At 47.3% G+C, this 17,435-nt stretch overlaps 4 protein-coding genes across 4 annotated transcripts; 3 read left to right on the forward strand and 1 right to left on the reverse strand.

The window, feature by feature from the left end:
- The first annotated feature begins 550 nt into the window (after positions 1-550).
- Positions 551-5,522, forward strand: LOC123167501 (RNA-binding protein 208). Its single transcript, XM_044585337.1, has 12 exons — positions 551-931; positions 1,886-1,947; positions 2,264-2,366; positions 2,902-2,978; positions 3,078-3,139; positions 3,226-3,313; positions 3,394-3,469; positions 4,003-4,033; positions 4,140-4,262; positions 4,436-4,527; positions 4,667-4,840; positions 4,942-5,522. The coding sequence occupies exons 1-12, from the start codon at positions 770-772 to the stop codon at positions 5,233-5,235; spliced, it is 1,344 nt and encodes a 447-aa protein (XP_044441272.1). The 5' UTR covers positions 551-769; the 3' UTR covers positions 5,236-5,522.
- Positions 5,523-5,639: 117 nt separating this feature from the next.
- LOC123167502 (pentatricopeptide repeat-containing protein At3g42630-like) lies at positions 5,640-7,417 on the forward strand. Its single transcript, XM_044585338.1, has one exon. The coding sequence runs from the start codon at positions 5,975-5,977 to the stop codon at positions 7,226-7,228; it is 1,254 nt and encodes a 417-aa protein (XP_044441273.1). The 5' UTR covers positions 5,640-5,974; the 3' UTR covers positions 7,229-7,417.
- On the reverse strand, positions 7,348-10,964 carry LOC123167500 (RNA pseudouridine synthase 3, mitochondrial). Its single transcript, XM_044585336.1, has 8 exons — positions 10,630-10,964; positions 10,164-10,235; positions 9,906-10,064; positions 9,474-9,602; positions 9,269-9,385; positions 9,046-9,147; positions 8,269-8,427; positions 7,348-8,029 (listed from the first exon to the last, which is right to left on the reverse strand). Exons 1-8 carry the CDS (start codon positions 10,930-10,932, stop codon positions 7,655-7,657), a joined length of 1,416 nt encoding a protein of 471 aa, XP_044441271.1. The 5' UTR covers positions 10,933-10,964; the 3' UTR covers positions 7,348-7,654.
- Positions 10,965-12,934: 1,970 nt separating this feature from the next.
- Positions 12,935-16,556, forward strand: LOC123170366 (probable mitochondrial adenine nucleotide transporter BTL1). Its single transcript, XM_044588228.1, has 5 exons — positions 12,935-13,262; positions 14,897-14,991; positions 15,103-15,436; positions 15,683-15,923; positions 16,146-16,556. The coding sequence occupies exons 1-5, from the start codon at positions 13,080-13,082 to the stop codon at positions 16,385-16,387; spliced, it is 1,095 nt and encodes a 364-aa protein (XP_044444163.1). The 5' UTR covers positions 12,935-13,079; the 3' UTR covers positions 16,388-16,556.
- Positions 16,557-17,435: the final 879 nt, after the last annotated feature.

Consider the following 17,435-nt stretch of genomic DNA (forward strand, 5'->3'; position numbering starts at 1 on the left):
ATTGGTTCCATGAGAAAATTAACTTCAGTATATATCTACAATACATATTAGTACTTATTACTTATGCAGCTAATTTATTGTATGCAACACATTATTTGTTCTACCCCGCCGAATATAGAGGCTGCGTCAATTAGTTTGAATCGGAGGGAGTAAAATCTTTGTAAACCAGGCAGGACAAATGGACCCCTAATACCACATTTGAGCAACCTATAGTGAAACCAGGGTAATTCTATATACAAATCTCAAGTTCTCAACATATGATGTGTTTTTTCTGAAAAATTCAACATATGATGTGAGAGCCCAGATTATGCATGATATTTGGGCAAAATAGGCACAACAACCACTATCATATAATCATATCCCTGTTTATATTTGAAAAACCGACCCAAATCCTAGCAAGCACAGTTGGAGGCAGGATCACCGGGTCCACCTGTCACTGAGCCATGGGATTGGGGAGCCACACAGAAAACTCCACGTCATCTCCCCCGGATAGGCAAAATACCCATACTGCCCCTCCACCCTCCCTAATCTCCATTGGAGTCCGACGAGGAGAAAACAGAGGGAGAAAAAAGAGGAGAGAGAGAGCGAGCGAGAGAGAGAAAATACGAGGAAAAATCTCACCTCCTCTTCCTCCGTTCCCCTGCTCGATCCGCCGCGAGAAATTCGCCACCAAATCTATTGATCTGTTGGATCCAATCCGCCGATCCGTCGATCGGTTCGCGCGGGCCCTCCGTCCCCCGGTGTTTCGATCTGGTCGGAGTCGGAGGAGATGAATGGCGCCGGCGCGAGCCAGCAGCAACAGCAGCAGCAGCAGAGGCTCCGTCAGCAGCAGCAGCAACAGCAGCAGGCCCTCCTGATGCAGCAGGCGCTGCAGCAGCAGCAGTATCAGTCCGGTGTCCTCGCCGCCGCCGCCGCCGCGGCCATGACTCAGGTCGCCCTCTATCTCCTCGGTTCCTGATCTATTTGTTTACTCGTGCATTTGGGCGCAGCAATGCACGCCGATCTGTCTGTGAGCGCGGAAGATTGTTGTTTGCTTGGTGCGTTCCCCCCCTTTTTTCTGAAGTTGTTGGGGGTAGGTGTATGTTGTTCGTTAGCGACTTTTGGCTTGATAGCTGAAGTTTCTTCCGGGGAATGGAGCAGCTGCTATTTCCGTCTGAGTTGCATTTGCATGGTGGCACATGTCTTGTTCTGCTCCGGTTGGTCGGAACATTGCTCCATTGTTATTGGTATTCGAAGCACATTGGCTGGGTAGATGTGATGCAATTGGACAATACAAGTTTTCAAGGCTTTCCGTTGCATTTACTTGTTTTTGTTTTCATATGCTCCTTGCCTCGTTATCTGTTCAGGATATGCTTCGCATCGGTTATTTGTATGCACGTGTGATAGCTGTATTGCATGTCGATCTTGGTATGAACCTTGAAAATTGTTATTTGCTTTGAGTCAGGATTTTTGCAACACAATGAATACCATGTTTTAAATTAAAACTGCTTTCTGTGTCTCTTGTACTCTTAAGAGCAAGGGCTACTGCTGTCACCATCTGTATAAAGCTTGTCAATTGCATTGGCCTATTCATGATTACATTGATTGTTGCTCACGGGTTGTTACATCGATGTGAGATCAATGGTGCATATGCACAGTACATAGGTCTAGCAGACAGGTGAAACACAGGGTGCGTGTGAGAGAGAGATGCTTGGATGTAGCACAACATTTTGAGTCATTATTATAATGGCATAAAACACGACTTTGGAGAACTGGGATTTTGTTCCCATTACATTGAGTTTAATTTTATCATCTTTTATATGTTATTTATTTCTCTTTGCTCCTCAACTAGTTTCGGCATCAGCATGTATCTTCTTTTTATTTCTTTTTATTTTACATTTTGCAGATGGAGCCTGTTTCAAATGGCAATCTCCCACCTGGGTTTGATCCATCCACATGTCGCAGTGTGTGAGTGCTTTCGGAGTTCTTTCGTGTTTTCACCTCCATATGATTTTTAGCTTAGTCCCTTTTCCCCTTTAGTCATGCAAATTGTGGTTTAATTTTAAAATCAATGTGGAATTCCAAGATGAAATTTTCAAATGAATATCATAACAACCCATGGTAAAATTTAGATCAGCATAATTTATCATTGAATCTGTTGCCAATTTATGTTATTGTTTAGTTATTATTAAATCATCATTAAATATGGTTGCATGCTATCTATCTTGATTTTTTATCAATTGTTTTCTGACTCTGATTTGATTCGCGATGTTGTGACAACTAGGTATGTAGGAAACGTACACCCTAATGTCACTGAGAGCCTTCTGATTGAAGTTTTCCAGGGCTCTGGTCCTGTGGAAAGATGCAAGCTCATCCGGAAAGAAAAGGTGCACTTCTACACCCCTAATGTGCAGTTATACTACCAAAATTACATGGAAATTTATTGCTTTAAAGGGATGTCTCCTTCCAATTACCTTGATGGATTTTGTTCATGCACCTCTTGTACTGAACCATAGGTTTGATAAAGAATTAAGAGAACGCCGATGTCTTGACATTCCAACATTTTTAACGTTTTATCCCATTGCTGCCCTGTACCCTACTTGCCGTGAACATGCTTATTCATCACTCCAACTTGAATTAATTGACACAACCTCTATACAATGTTGTATAGAGTCTGTGTCAATTAATCCGGATCGGAGGGAGTACAATTTATCCTTGTAGTGTGTGTAGGGAAATTTGCCTAGGCTTGTACATATAATTACTTTTCTGTGAGTGCATCAAGACACAATGCCTTTGTATTTTCTTGAAATATGTACTGTTACTTTTCGTATGCTACTGAACATGTTGCTAAATCGGCAAAAAGCCTACTGTCGTCAGTCATTTTTCATCTGTTTGACAAGGATTATCTCTTGTTCTGTGCAGTCTTCCTTTGGGTTTGTTGACTACTATGATCGGAGGTCAGCAGCTCTTGCAATAATGACCCTTCATGGGCGTCACATGTAAGTGCTGATACTTAACTAATTTCAGCAACAAAGATTCTGGATTCTGGAGTCCCAGATCAACTTCTAATGCTTTTCATTTTGAATTATTTCGCCCAGATACGGTCAAGCAATCAAGGTAAACTGGGCGTATGCAAGTACACAAAGGGAGGATACATCTGGTGAGATACTTTAAACCTTCTCGTGTCTTGTTTTCCTTTTCTAATTAACCCTCGTTTGGTTAACCGTGCCCTTTGAATTATTCCAGGGCATTTCCATATTTTTGTTGGTGATTTAAGTTCTGAAGTGAATGATGCAACTCTTTATGCCTGTTTCTCAACATATCCTTCTTGCTCGTAAGCTTTTAGTTCCCCTTTATTTCTACTACTGTTTCGCTGCAGCTTTTCAGTTGTTCATGTCTGCCATTTATGATCAGTGATGCTCGAGTCATGTGGGATAATAAAACTGGACGCTCCAGAGGTTATGGCTTTGTCTCCTTCCGTAATCAGCAGGTATGAACAACTAAGACCATTTATCCTTTGCATTTTCCAGTACTCTTACCATTTTGATCGTGAGTCTAATACCCACCTTAATATCTACCTAATAGTCTGGTGTTTGAGCTGTTGGATACTGATGGATTTTGCAAAGCCAAAGTACTATATTTCTTGTTTAGTTCTCATGTTTAGCAAACGATTTTTATATTTACATTTTTTCCTATTAATCAAATTATTTCTCTGGTATTGAAAATTTGAAATTTGCCTGTCTCCTTGCATCATCCAGTCAAAATTCAAACTAGTGTCAGTTTTGCATTTAGTCTAACATGAATGATGTTTGATGACTAGATGAAGCTTCCTTTAGTAGCAACTAAACTCACTAGCATGTCAAAAAAAAAAAAACTAAGCTCACCAGAGCATAACTAACTTCTTCTTTGAGAAATGGAGATTGGTATTTTGATCAGCCCTACATTTACAATTTCAAGTTAGACCCGAGTGTTTTACCTCTATTATCAGTGTGTCACCCAATACTATGTTGTTTCTTGGCACAGGAAGCTGAAACTGCTATAACTGAAATGACTGGTATGTCAGTGCTGGAGCTTACAGCTGATTACATTTTTCTTTCTATTTTCGTCTGATATTCTGATATTCAAACCGTCTAAGTCTTGCAAACTAATGTTTACAACAGGTAAATGGCTTGGCAGTAGACAAATAAGGTGCAACTGGGCAACAAAGACCAACGCAGAAGAGAAACAAGAAACGGACAATCATAATGCAGTTGTACTAACAAATGGTGGTTCCAGTAATGCAGGTCAGGTGTCTATAATGACAAGTGTTTTTTACTTTAATGGTAGATTTGTTCTCGTATCTTGTTAAGCTCAACTAATGTTACGAAAGGAATCACGTGGCCATGTTTTGAATTAATAATGATTTTAGCCAGTAAAATAGCTGCTGATTTTGCCTTCGTCCATCTTTCTTCTGTAGCAATGGAGGCAAACCAGGATACAGGAAGCAAAGAAAATCCAGAGAACAACCCTGATTTCACAACGGTGTACGTTGGCAACCTTGGACACGAGGTAAAACAGTAAAAACAAGTTTCCGCTAGCGCAGTTTCCTTCCCATGTCATTTATGAAGTTACTTCTCTGGTTTTTCTTGTCAGCTGAAAATTTTAGGATAGGCTGACCTTCAATTTATCGTTTTGCTTAACTGGTCAGGTTAATCGGGATGAGCTTCACCGCCATTTCTACAACTTAGGGGTCGGAGCTATTGAGGAAGTTCGTGTTCAACAGGAAAAAGGGTTTGGATTTATAAGGTACAGTACCCATGGTGAAGCAGCATTAGCTATTCAGATGGCCAACGGATTGGTCGTTCGCGGCAAGCCAATCAAGGTAACCTCCAGAGCAATTATTTATTTTGCTTTTGTGCCCTCTTTATTCTTGGCACAATTGTTCATGCAATTTCATCATCCGTTTCCGTGTTATCTTTGTAGTGCTCATGGGGCAACAAACCAACACCCCCTGGGACATCTTCTAAGCCGCTGCCGCCCCCGATTGCCTCATATCAACCCATAGCAATGGCTGGCGTGCCGCAAGGCTTCACAGCAGCCGAACTTCTAGCCTATCAGAGGCAGCTTGCCTTGAGCCAGGCGGCGGCAGGGCAGATTGCTGGCCAGCACGGCCTCGCGGGCCAGGTATCCGCGGGGCTACTCGCTGCTGGCTCCCAGGCCCTGTACGACGGCTACCCGAGCCAGACGTCGGCGCAGCAGCTCATGTACTACAACTAGTATATAGGGTTAAAGGAGGAAAGGCATTTGTAGCGCTCAGCTTGTTTGATGCAAGCCTGACCTGACCTTCCTCTCCGGTTCTCGTATTTTTCTATTTTCATGTACTATTGTCGTGAGAGCTTTTCATGTGCTTGTCGCGGGATTGTGTTTTTATTTTTCTTCTCATTGCTGTACTATTGACCAATTTACTGGTCTGATTTCGTTGGGTAGCCCTCCTTAACAGAGTACCGGATGTATTTTAATGTGAATCTGCGGTTGATTAATGTAATGCTCTCCTGTTTGACCGATCCCCTGAGGACTGTCGTCGGCCCTGGGGGAGAAAGCTGGGTTTTTTAAATTTTATATCATCTGTGGTTTGGTTGGATGTTCTACAAACCCATGCCGTTTGCAATCTCAGGTGCCAATGCCATGACCGAGTTTATTATCAGCTGCTGAGCACATGAGCACAAATGGCAGCTGAGGACATGCCTGGGCAATATTGCCAACCTGTGAAATGAAATGTGGCTGAAGGATTGCAGTTTCGGAGTACAATGAGTCTGTTTGGAACGGGAGATTTTCCTCGATTCTTTAATATTTGAACCGGCTGGTGTGAAATTTCTGCGAAATTCGTGTTAAGCTACAAATAGGATTTGAGCTGTTCTTGTGAAAACTACTCTTGGATCAAGTATTGAGCAACATTTTTTCTTACGACGGCGTTGCTCTTTTTTCTTACGATGGCTCCATGAAGGGATGAGGTGATATGGGTTCCCTCTTCCCTCCATGGCCGCTGCCTTCCACCGTTCGTCCTCTCCCGGCCGCTCGTCGCCGACCCCGGGAGCACCACCACGCGCCCCTCGCCGTTCCGTCCTCCTCGTCTCATCACGTCCGTCTCCCTCCTCCCTCTTCTTCGCGCAGTGAGCTCCGTCTCACCCAAACTGACCTAGCCCGGGCGCACACGCCGGCGTCGAGGCGTGCCGTGCTCCGTCCAAGAACTGCCCCGGAAGCCGATGCCGCGGCGGCCCTCATGGTCGTCCGCGCGGAGGCCGGCGACTTCGCGCGGGCTCAGTCCATCTGGGCGCAGCTCCTGCTCAGCTCCGCCGCGCCGTGCCTGGCCGCCGCAGCGCCCAGCCTCCTCCCGGCGTACGCGCGTCTCGGTCGCTACGACGAGGTCCTCCTCGCCGCGCGGGAGCTCTCCGCGCGCGACCCCGCCGCGGCGCGGGACCTCTACCCGCTCGCCGTCTCCTGCCTCGGCGCCGCCGGCGAGCTCGCCCTCATGGAGGACGCCGTGCAGGAGATGGCCCGCGCCGGCCTCCGCGTCGACTCCGCCACCGGCAACGCCTTCGTGCGGCACTACGCGGCCTCCGGCACCGTACCGGAGATGGAGGCGGCGGTCGGCCGGCTCAAGAAGTCCGGCCTCCTCATCTCCGTCGACGCCATCCGCGCCGTCGCTTCAGCGTACATCGCCAACCGGAAGTACTACAAGCTCGGCGAGTTCGTCAGGGGCGTCGGCCTCGGCCGCCGGGACGCCGGCAACCTGCTCTGGAACCTCTACCTCCTCTCCTTCGCGGCCAACTTCAAGATGAAGTCGCTGCAGCGCGCCTTCCTGGAGATGACCGCCGCCGGGTGCCGGCCGGACCTCACCACCTTCAACATCCGCGCCGCCGCCTTCTCCAAGATGTGCATGTTCTGGGACCTCCACCTCACCGCCGAGCACATGCGCCGCGACGGCGTCGCGCCGGACCTCGTCACGCACGGCTGCTTCGTGGACGCCTACATGGAGCGCCGGCTCGCGCGCAACCTCTCCTTCGCGTTCCGCCGGCTGGACGGCTCAGGCGAGCCCGTGGTGGCCACGGACGGCGTCGTGTTCGAGGCGTTCGGCAAGGGGGGCTTCCACACCACCTCCGAGGGGCTGCTAGAGGCGGCCGGCGGGAAGCGGCGATGGACGTACCACGACTTGCTCGGCGTCTACCTGAGGAAGCAGCACAGGAGAAACCAAATCTTTTGGAACTACTGATCTTCACCAGTACAGCACTGTTACACTAGTGCAACAAGGTAGTAGTACCAGATGCTACGATGTACAGGGATGATGTTATGCTTAGAAACAAAATCATAGATGTAATGGAACTATGGAAGAGTCTTTGTAAAGATGATTGTGCCAAATTTGATTTATAATCTCCCTAAAAAATTACAGTACTCGCATCAATTGTTCGCTGATTCTGAAATGCCACCTGCTACAAATCTACAATCTGACAATCCCAAAGAAAACCTAAATAATAATATTATATGTAACTCCCCTAATTCTGAGTTTCAGAATATGCCACTCCATGTGTCACTGAAAAGTGGGCATGGGCCCTGCATGTCAGTGATCTTGAAGGGGTCACATCATGAAATGCAACTTAAGAGGAGTGACATTAAAAATCATTCAAACAAAGATAAACTATTACACTAGGTAGGAAGACATTATATTCCAGCTAATTTTCATGTGCGCGGGCAACGGCGCGATGAACCTTAGAAGATTCGGCTTCTCCTTGGACCATGGGGTGCCATTATCATGCCACTCTCCGGTGTTACTCAGGAACTTTGCGATGTTTGGGACCACCATCTCCCGGCAATGCAGGTGCAGCAAAGGGACTTTAGAGAGAACACTGCCCTTCTGAACCTCCAAGCCTTCAGGTCGCCTCAGCTTGTATGGTTCCCCGGTGAACGGCTCAAAGTCCGGTTGGGGATTCTGCTTCCACCTTTGGTGCACGAACCACCCATATTTGTAATCTCCAACAATGGGAGTGCCCAAGGCTTCCGCACAGTGCACTCGGAGCTGCAGCAGGGTCAGCATAGTTTAGACTGGTGATTTCAGTTGAAATTTTCTATTATATATGTAAGGATATGTGAATATATTCACCGTATTACAAAACAAACTCAGGTGTTGAAGGGGTAAATCGAAAGATGATGCAACAGGATGTACGGTGTATCCATAATACAAGTATGTTAACATCTTCGTATATTTTACAGAAATGTATTTCGCCAGTAAGAGTTAATTAGGTACCGTGAGACTACCTGATGCTTCCGGCCTGTCAATGGGCGCAACTCAATCCAGGAACAGCCATTGATGGTGGGTCCCATCACTCGATACTCAGTAACAGCCTCTTGTGCACCATCTATGCCAGAGGGATGCGCCAGAATGACCCTCTCAGCTTTTCCATCATCAAGAAGTACCTAGTTCAGTGAGAGACTAGGACATGTGACAAATCTTGCCATTAAACAAATGGATCGTTACTACATATGAGTATGACCTTATCTATGAATCATCTTAGTTCAATCCGTGGAAAGGAGCCAGGGATGCACCAACTGTGGTGGTTGATGAGAGTGCTAAGAGCATCTCCAATAGGTGCCCTATTTTAGGGCACCAAAATGTGCTTGGAGTAAAATTTACAACACCAAAAAGTGGTTTATAGGGCACCGAAAAATGTTCATCTCCAACAGTTGCCCTAAAATACATCACGCTTGTCTTCTTGTGGGTGCCCTATTTTAGGGCACCTGTTGAAACAACAGAGTGATGTAAAACAGCTGTTTTCTTGTGGTCTTGCCTGGTCCCTGCTGCCCTAAATTTTTTGCAACAGCAGCTGATTTTGCAGCCGCCCTATCCTTAGAGCAGCGTTTTTGCCCCCTCGTGCCCTAAAAAGCGTTTATGCCCTATTTTTGGGCACCTATTGGAGATGCAAAGATGACTAGATCTTCTAAATGATTCAATGATTTAAGTAACATAAAACATTAAAGGATTCTATATTTCTTAATAACCAAATACTTTCCTTAGTAAGATACATGATATAATACCTTTGTTAGAGGAGCAGATATAATTCCTTCACTCTCTGTAGGGGTCCCAATGACCAATGCCCAGTACCTCTGCAAGTATGATTCACAGGCGGCATTCCATGCCTACAAGATCCATCAATAATACAAGACATCAGTGGGCTATCATCGCAAAAAGGTGTGCCAATCAAAATCATTTAGATATAAGCCCACTTGCCAAGTGGCAAAATCATGAATTTATGTTAACCTGCGAAGCTGTTCTTGCTAATTTGATGCTAGTGAAGAGCCAGTGCAGCCGGGTAAAGCTTTCTCTTGTTCTCCCCATCAACAGCAAACCACTAGTATCTCTGTCCAGTCGATGGACCTGCACTCACAAACCGCAGGAAGAAAATCATGAGAGAGAGAGCTTAAGACAACACATAGCGTCCCAAAATAAAGAGAAACAATCTAACCAATTTTGGACCCTCTTCATTCCCATATGACAGTGCTGCTGCTGCAAGCACATCCATACTGTTATGTACTGGTAAATTCCCCTTCATGGGCACTTTTGGAGGCTTGTTAAGCACAAGTATGGCTGAGTCCTATAATTTAGAAAGTTCAGCATACTATGAGGAATCTGAATAAGGAAAATTAAATAACCAAACCCTAGATGACACCTTTGAAATATCAATAAGTAACTTGTGAATGGCATTTTTTACAGTATTGTGGAAGTAATATAATATGTAGACGGACACTTGATTTATACATATCATAATCCTGTATGTGCAAGTTAATTTACTGTACAGAAGGTCAGAGGCTTACACAACTGCCCACAAAAAAAGCATTTGTTACGGCAGCAATCATGCAAGAAACTAATCAGAGTACAACATAGAATGATAGTTTACCTTGTAGATGACAAGCCTTTTCAGGTACTCAATCTCATCCCTGTTGGGATGCAGTGTGGCAGTTGGAATGGTCTGGTACCGCTTCTTTATCTCAGCCTCAGCCACAGACACAGGAAGATGAATTCTCATGCCAGGCTCCATCACTTCAGAATGCTTGATCTGCAACGAACTGCTGAGCATATTTACTTCACTCACGTAGTAAATAACATTTCACTAAAAGATCTCCAGAAAATACAGCATCAATTCTTCATTACATACCTTCTTCAAATGATGCTTCCGGCACCAAATGCTCTCTGCTGAAACCTCCTGATCTGAGCACTCAGTGTAAACCTGATAACAGATAGCAGGGCTTTTCATGTCAGATTGAAAACAATGCCTACATGCAGTGTAAACTGGTAGTGAAATGATAGAAACTAAAGCAAAATATACCAAAGCGAATCAATCAATGGCTCATTGGAGAAAAACATTGCGATCATTAACTGAATTCATCACAATTAATCAATCATGGTACCTAAGCATGAAAGCAGCTACATCATTTCGCCACTAGAATAGCCTACACTTTTAACAAGAAATTCACATTTGAGAACAACGCAATCCCATTCTTATCGTGTGTTAACACTAACTGAAAAAAATAGTGCAATCTTTTCATTAATAAGACCGCAGATGATAACAGGGCCGGTATAGAGTGCGGAGGCGTGGCACCCGTAGTAATACGCATACGCACCTGCCTCTTGTTGAAGTGCGCCTGCACGACCTCCTGCGGCACGTCGGCGAAACAGTGCTTCACCCAGCTGACCGCCGTCACGCGGCGAGGTGCCACGTTCCTCCCGGGGAGCGGGTCGGCCCCGGCGGGGAACGGCGGCAGGGAGAGCAGCTGCCGCGGCCTCGGCCCGGGCTTGGGCGCGCCGAGGCGGGCCACGTTGTTGCTGTCCACGCGCACCACCGCCGCGGGCGCGGGCGGCGCCAGCCGCGACAGCCCCCGCCTTGCCGCCGGCCATGGCCACGTCCCCAGGCGGCGCCGCAGCATCCTCCTCCGAGCCGTGCTGTGGTGGTGGACACTGGCCCGCAGCGGCCAGATAAATTACATAACTGGGCCGTCCTGACCCCCAGACCCGTGAAGGCCCGTAAAGCCGAACTCAATCTTGCACGGCCCGGCGCGAGGGCAGGCCCGATACGCTGATATCTCGATATATCCTGACTGGCTGTCGCTGACTCAGACTGTGGCAGAGTATTATTGGTGGGCCTACAGGTAATCGCCTCGGGAAACGTACAATGATGGTCTTCCGCTTGTTCAACTAGCAAATACCCCGCGCGTTGCAGCGTGACTTTATTGCAAATAATTTCTTTTAATATTAACAGGACAAAATTGAAAACATTGGATGCATTTGTCCTCTTTGGTAAGAAGAAAATGTCCAAATTGATAGATCATGTGGCTAGTAAACTGATTTTATAGATGAGCATGTGGAGAAAGGCATGACTCATATATTGGTTCATGAAATACACCAAAATTACTCACAAAAAGTTAGTATTGTGGAAGTAATGAAATGCTTTTCTCCAAAGATCTACTTGGTGATGGGATTATAGTGACTTGAATAGTTGGATGCCAGGAATTCTACCAAACTGCTGAAGGTCAGCTTGCCATAGAAAGCTACCATTGCCGTAACAGAAGGTCGTCGCTGGAGGGAGACAAAATGTTGATGAATATGCAATCGCCCCCACCGGATGCTCATTGCAGGAGCTGGACCGAGCACTTCTCAGAGTATTGGCTTTCAACCTACACACCATGGCCGAGGACCTCACCGGCGTCGCCACCAAGTTCTTTTTCCAGGCCACAGAAAAGCTTGCGTCCCCAGCAGTGACGGACCTAGCTACGCCGTATGGAGACAGAGATGGCAAGCGAGGAGGAAAGACAAAGCAACACCACATGTCAGGCGGGCTCGCGGTCGGGCACCGTCGAAGGCGACTGGTTAGCGGTCGTCCTGCAGGAGCCTACTGGACAGGTGACTTAAACTTGAGAGAAACTCGGAGAGCCGTCGGAGGTGAGGCGTTCGTGACGGAGTCGGGGAGCCGGCAGGGACAAGGCAAAGCCGGATGAGCCATCTAAGGTGAGGCCTACCGACGATCGTGCCGGGACGGAGGCGAGCGGACCGGTGGTGAGCTGTGTCTTGGATCTTGGCGTCGTAGTGCCTTGAGCTGAGGTCAGAGGCAGCTTTGAGACAAAGGGTGGGTGCAACTGAGGGAGAGATTGACGCGGGTGAAGCTGGAGAGAGCCAGCGAAGGCAGCCGGACTGTCGGTCCTGCCGGAGGAGCTCAATGACACGGAGATCGGTTCCCGTAAGCCGCACCCTACTGCAGTCGTCAGGGGAACGATTGGTGTTCTTTATTGATTTTTCTATAACGAAGAAGAGGAGTCGATCGGTTTAGAGAGGGGTAGTAGATCGTCTTGTCTTTTTCGAGGGAGAGAGAGCGTCCGTTGTTTACGGCTGGAAACAGAGAGAGGGTCTTCAATACAGTATTTGTAAAAAACAAAAATGGTCTTCAATTACTTTATAAGTACCCTAGTAACAGAACACATGCATGACGTCATACTATTAGGGCTGAAAGTGCTAATGTGGCAAGCTTGCTGAGGTGTATAGTCTGCATGTTAAGAGAAATAGGTTATTGGGGATGAATTAGGTATTATAGATTTGTAGTTCTCCCGCTCTCAAAAAATAAGGGGAAAACTTGAATATCTCTATGGTTTGCAGGATATGAACCCGGTCTCTGTCTTCGAAAATGCCACCGTCCCGAAAATCCCAGGAAAAACCCCTGACGCAAATGTACAAAAAACTCGCACACGAACGTGTAAAACATACGGAGAAACTCCCAAAAATACATGCAACGTAGCACCGAAAATGTTCACATCACTCTTTTTTCCCCCTTTTTTTGTGAAGAAATGTTCACATCACGCGAGACCAGAACAATGCACGTCGAAAACGTGCAGCAAGCTAGCCGAGCGTCGCACAACATGTAGAAATATGTCAAAAAAAAGTGGACACTGCAGAATAAATACACCTCCTCCTTTCCGCCGTGGAACCGTAGACGACGGCCGATTCTTTCCGACGCCACGTCGTGAATCGCCGTTCTTCCTTCCCCATTCCGCGCCTCTGTTTGCCGCTGTCCGGGGCTCCACCCATGGGCGTCGAGGATGGCTTTCGCGGCAACAAGCTCGCGCTCGCCAGCATCGGCTTCGCCCAAGTCCGCGCCGGCGTGTTCAAGGACGACGGACTGCTCGGGGTGGGGCTGCCCAAGGACGGCTACCTCGACGGGGACGTAGCAGTCAGGCTCAGCCCGCCGGACGTCGGCGCCGCCGTCAGGGTAAGGAGCCGCAGATCCCAGCGTCTCGGGTAGCCGTGTGTGCGGTTGATGCAAATTGGGACGGTTTACGGCTTCGTTTGGAGGCATTGTTGTGCTTTTTTTCTAAAAAAAATTTGGAAATTGCTGTGCTTGCTTGTTTGTTCTGATGCATTTCGCACTTCGCGATTTTTCGTCAGTAACTGTTCATAGTGTTTCTGCTGAAGCTTCTCTTTGTCAGGGTTTCAGAACGTCCACTTGCTTCAAATTTGAACTCCCCTGATCTGTTTCGCTCTCTTTTAATTGTATGTTATGATAGTATAACAGTCACTGCAATTCCTTGTTTTTACTAGTATGACTCCATGGCTGATATATATCTTATGATTTAGGATTAGCTTTGTAGTTTGATGTGTGCATCTTTCTATTTCCCATTGACATGTGTTGTTGTGTTTTTCGAGAGTACGCCAATGGCGTACCATATTTTTATAAAAGGCAGAAAGTTATAATTACAAGATACCAAGCCGGGATGCGAACATCCTGACTGGTAGAAACCCCACCCACACCAGCTACAACAAACTAGGTCACTCTTTCACGAAAGGGTCTAACCTCCAACACCAAAACCAGCTAGCCTCCACTCCTTAACCTCTAGCAACACTTGATCTACCGGCTACGGTGGAGACCTATGCTCGTGCACTGATGGAACACCCTGGCATTCCGCTGCTTCCACAACGACCAAGCGGTCGCAATCACGAAAGAGTCGAAACCACGCTTTGTTTTGCCTGTGAAGTTCCTTCTCTTATCGAGCCACCAGTCTGTGAATGTGTCTGTCTGAATGGGTGGCTGGATGTTAATCTGCAAAACCTCGAAGCACCGGTGCCACACTTCTCTGGCGTACGGGCATTGCGTGAGGATGTGGTCCACGTTATCCTCTTCCTGTAAACAGGTGAAACAAGGCGATGGAGCATCCTGCAGCCCGTGTCTCGCCCTCCGATCAGAAGTCCATAGTCGATACTGCACGGTGAGCCAAGCAAAGATTTTACAACGCAACGGTGCCCAGCTCCTCCAAATGCCACCCGCCGTCGGCGATCTGGTTAATCCCATGCACAATCTTGAGTAGGTCGATTTTGCCGTGTAGATACCTTTATCATCCGCAGGCCAGTAGAACATGCCAGTTTGCTCCTCGTTCCTGTCCACTGTGGTGATCGCGTGGCAAAGGTTAGCCACTTGAATGTGGGCCATAAAAGAGATGTCACTATGCACGTCCTAGACCAAGCGTTGTTGATGAGAGCCTGTTGCACTGTCCTGGTGTTGCGAGCGCGGGTGCTGACAAGCTCAATGATAGTTGGAGCGATCTCCCCAACCGTGAAACCATGTATCCATCTATCCTTCCAGAATAGGATCCTCTCTCCATTGCCCACCTCAATTTTCACCAGACTGTTGAACACCATCTTGGCTTCCTTATCTTCGATCATCGGGATACCTTGCCAGGGCCTACTGTGGTCCACTCTCCTCAGCCATTCCCACCTTACGCGTAAAGCCAACGCTTGCAACTGAAGATTTTTCACTCCAAGCCCTCCAAGGCAAGTGGGGTGGGCTATGTCGACATGTGTTGTGAGTTTTTTTACATCAGAACCCAAGAACCTTAATTTCTAACGCAGACTTTGCTGAGGCGTCGAGAAATTGCAGAATTCGTTAGCGGGGCAATGGCTGGTGCTATGACTAAAGCCGTTCTTGCTCCTCTAGAAACCATCAGGTATTCAGTTTTCTTTCATGCATACTTTCATTTTACCCATTCTAGTTTGTTTGCATGTTCTAAACCCTCTAAATAACAAGCAGGGACACCATAATGTCTGATTGTTTTCAGGACAAGAATGGTTGTCGGTGTAGGGTCAAAACAGATTTTTGGCAGTTTCATGGAGATCATGGAACACAATGGCTGGCAAGGACTCTGGGCAGGCAACACGATTAACATGATCCGCATCATTCCTACTCAAGCAATCGAGCTCGACACATTCGAGTGCGTCAAATGGAGCATGACGTCGGCACAAGAGAGATGGAAAGAGGATAGCTCCCCAAAGATACAGCTCGGCGGTTTGACGATCGAGCTGCCTCTTCACCTGCTATCTCCAATCGCCGTTGGAGGTGCAGCTGCTGGGATAGTTAGCACTTTAGTGTGCCATCCCCTTGAGGTCCTCAAGGTACATCAGATCTGGCTCCGTATTAACTAACTACAATGATACTAACAAATTTGATGGTTACTATCGATGATAAACTACCTGTGGCTTAAATAAATTGTGTAATGTGCTGTCTGTTTCCAAATCAGCAGGAGATACTGACAAACTTTGTAGCAATATCTTTGCATTTGATGTGAATGTGATGGTATTTTATATACTTGTGCTGGCAAACCATTTGCCAATTCATTGATGTTCTAAGCTCTGTCTCAGGATCGCCTGATTGTTAACCGCGAGGCGTATCCCAGTAGCATCGCCCTTGCGTTCAACAAGATCTACCGAACCGAAGGCGTCGGTGGTCTCTACACTGGCCTGTGCCCGACGCCGGTCGGGATTCTCCCTTACAGCACATGCTACTACTTCATGTACGAGACGATCAAGACCTCTTACTGCCGTGCACATGAGAAGAAGTCGCTGAGCCATCCGGAGCTGCTGATCATCGGAGCTCTTTCAAGTCAGGATTCAGCGCCACCCGGAATGTTACTCTTTTTTTTCCATTCAAAGGGCATTTTCATTCAACCTTTTCTTGGTTTCATTCTGTTTACCTGTGCTGTGCAATGACCTATAAGACTCGCAAAATCCTTGGGAGAAACTTAGAAATGGGACGTGTTCAAGATTCACTTACAGTTTGGCCATTGAATACACCGTTACATTTCGAGGTTGCTTTTTTCTCCAGGTCTGACGGCGAGCACGATCAGCTTCCCTCTGGAAGTGGCGAGGAAGCGGCTGATGGTCGGAGCCCTGCGAGGGAGATGCCCGCCCAACATGGCCGCGGCCTTGGCCGAGGTGGTCAAGGAGGGGGGCCTCAAGGGGCTGTTCCGCGGGTGGGCGGCGAGCTCCCTCAAGGTCATGCCCACGTCCGGCGTCACCTGGGTGTTCTACGAGGCATGCAAGGACATCCTTCTGGCCCACACCTAGCCTAGCCGTTGCCTTGCCTGAGATCATTCAGCAGGGCAGCAGGCACAACTCATTGTGATGTGCTTGTGTGTGGATTGTCATGTTTTTGTCCCATTTGGAAACACGCACTTGCCAGGAGCAATGCTACACCTACGAAGGGAGTTACATAAAATTTACGCCAGTTGACAGATTGTCATTGGGTCTAGGGGGAGGAGGGGCCCACCCCACTGAAATTAGGGGGGGGAATTAGTGAGGGGAAGTTACGTAATTTTTTGTAACACTGTCGTAGGTGCAGGATTATTGCACTTGACAGTTCTCTTAGATAAAGTGGTTACTCGCCTGACAGTTGCTGTTGCCCGTACCCCGTCTTCCTCTCCAGGAAAATAAGGGTGATCGTGGGCATACAGTTTCTCATTTTGGTGAAAGCTGGCAAGGACGTGGTTTCCTCCTCCTCTGGCTGCTGCTCCGGCGACGGGTGGAGGAGGGGGTCTTTTTTTCTGTGCTTTTTCATAGGTGGAGCTAGTCTTTCGTGTGGTGGCGCCGGAAGGATGAGAACGACGCCATGTCGAATAAAGTTGCCTCGGATTCCTCCTCACCATGACGACGTTCTCCATGACGGCGTCGAAGCCGATGGCCTTGACTGTCATCTCACCGTCTAGTTAGGGCGATGAGATTGGGTCTTCTTTTCCTCTCCGACAGTTGCTGTTTTGTGTAGTGGTGTCAGAGGCTGGGTGATGGTGTAGTACACTAGGGGTGGCCACCGGAGTTCGGTAGCAGGCCCGTCTTGGGGCCCATGTGAAGGAAATATGCCCTAGAGGCAATAATAAAGTTGTTATTTTAATTTCCTTATATCATGATAAATATCTATTATTCATCCTAGAATTGTATTAACCGGAAACTTAGTACATGTGTGAATACATAGACAAAACAGAGTGTCCCTAGTATGCCTCTACTTGACTAGCTCATTCATCAAAGATGGTTAAGTTTCCTGACCATGGACATGTGTTGTCATTTGATGAATGGGATCACATCATTAGGAGAATGATGTTATGGACAAGACCCATCCGTT

This window comes from Triticum aestivum, chromosome 7D (assembly GCF_018294505.1).
Source record: "Triticum aestivum cultivar Chinese Spring chromosome 7D, IWGSC CS RefSeq v2.1, whole genome shotgun sequence".
NCBI classification, from domain to species: domain Eukaryota; kingdom Viridiplantae; phylum Streptophyta; class Magnoliopsida; order Poales; family Poaceae; genus Triticum; species Triticum aestivum.

What these genes read in the sequence shown, in the direction of transcription:
- LOC123170366 (XM_044588228.1), top strand. Translation starts at nt 13,080, where the DNA reads ATGGGCGTCGAGGATGGCTTTCGCGGCAACAAGCTCGCGCTCGCCAGC. An exon ending in GCTCCTCTAGAAACCATCAG is followed by an intron (nt 14,992 to 15,102) that starts GTATTCAGTTTT and finishes GATTGTTTTCAG; the next exon opens with GACAAGAATGGTTGTCGGTG. An exon ending in ATCCCCTTGAGGTCCTCAAG is followed by an intron (nt 15,437 to 15,682) that starts GTACATCAGATC and finishes GCTCTGTCTCAG; the next exon opens with GATCGCCTGATTGTTAACCG.
- LOC123167501 (XM_044585337.1), top strand. Translation starts at nt 770, where the DNA reads ATGAATGGCGCCGGCGCGAGCCAGCAGCAACAGCAGCAGCAGCAGAGG. An exon ending in TCAACATATCCTTCTTGCTC is followed by an intron (nt 3,314 to 3,393) that starts GTAAGCTTTTAG and finishes ATTTATGATCAG; the next exon opens with TGATGCTCGAGTCATGTGGG. An exon ending in TTCGCGGCAAGCCAATCAAG is followed by an intron (nt 4,841 to 4,941) that starts GTAACCTCCAGA and finishes TTATCTTTGTAG; the next exon opens with TGCTCATGGGGCAACAAACC.
- LOC123167500 (XM_044585336.1), bottom strand. Translation starts at nt 10,932, where the DNA reads ATGCTGCGGCGCCGCCTGGGGACGTGGCCATGGCCGGCGGCAAGGCGG. An exon ending in ATGAAGAGGGTCCAAAATTG is followed by an intron (nt 9,386 to 9,473) that starts GTTAGATTGTTT and finishes TTGTGAGTGCAG; the next exon opens with GTCCATCGACTGGACAGAGA. An exon ending in TGACAGGCCGGAAGCATCAG is followed by an intron (nt 8,030 to 8,268) that starts GTAGTCTCACGG and finishes ACCCTGCTGCAG; the next exon opens with CTCCGAGTGCACTGTGCGGA.
- LOC123167502 (XM_044585338.1), top strand. Translation starts at nt 5,975, where the DNA reads ATGGGTTCCCTCTTCCCTCCATGGCCGCTGCCTTCCACCGTTCGTCCT.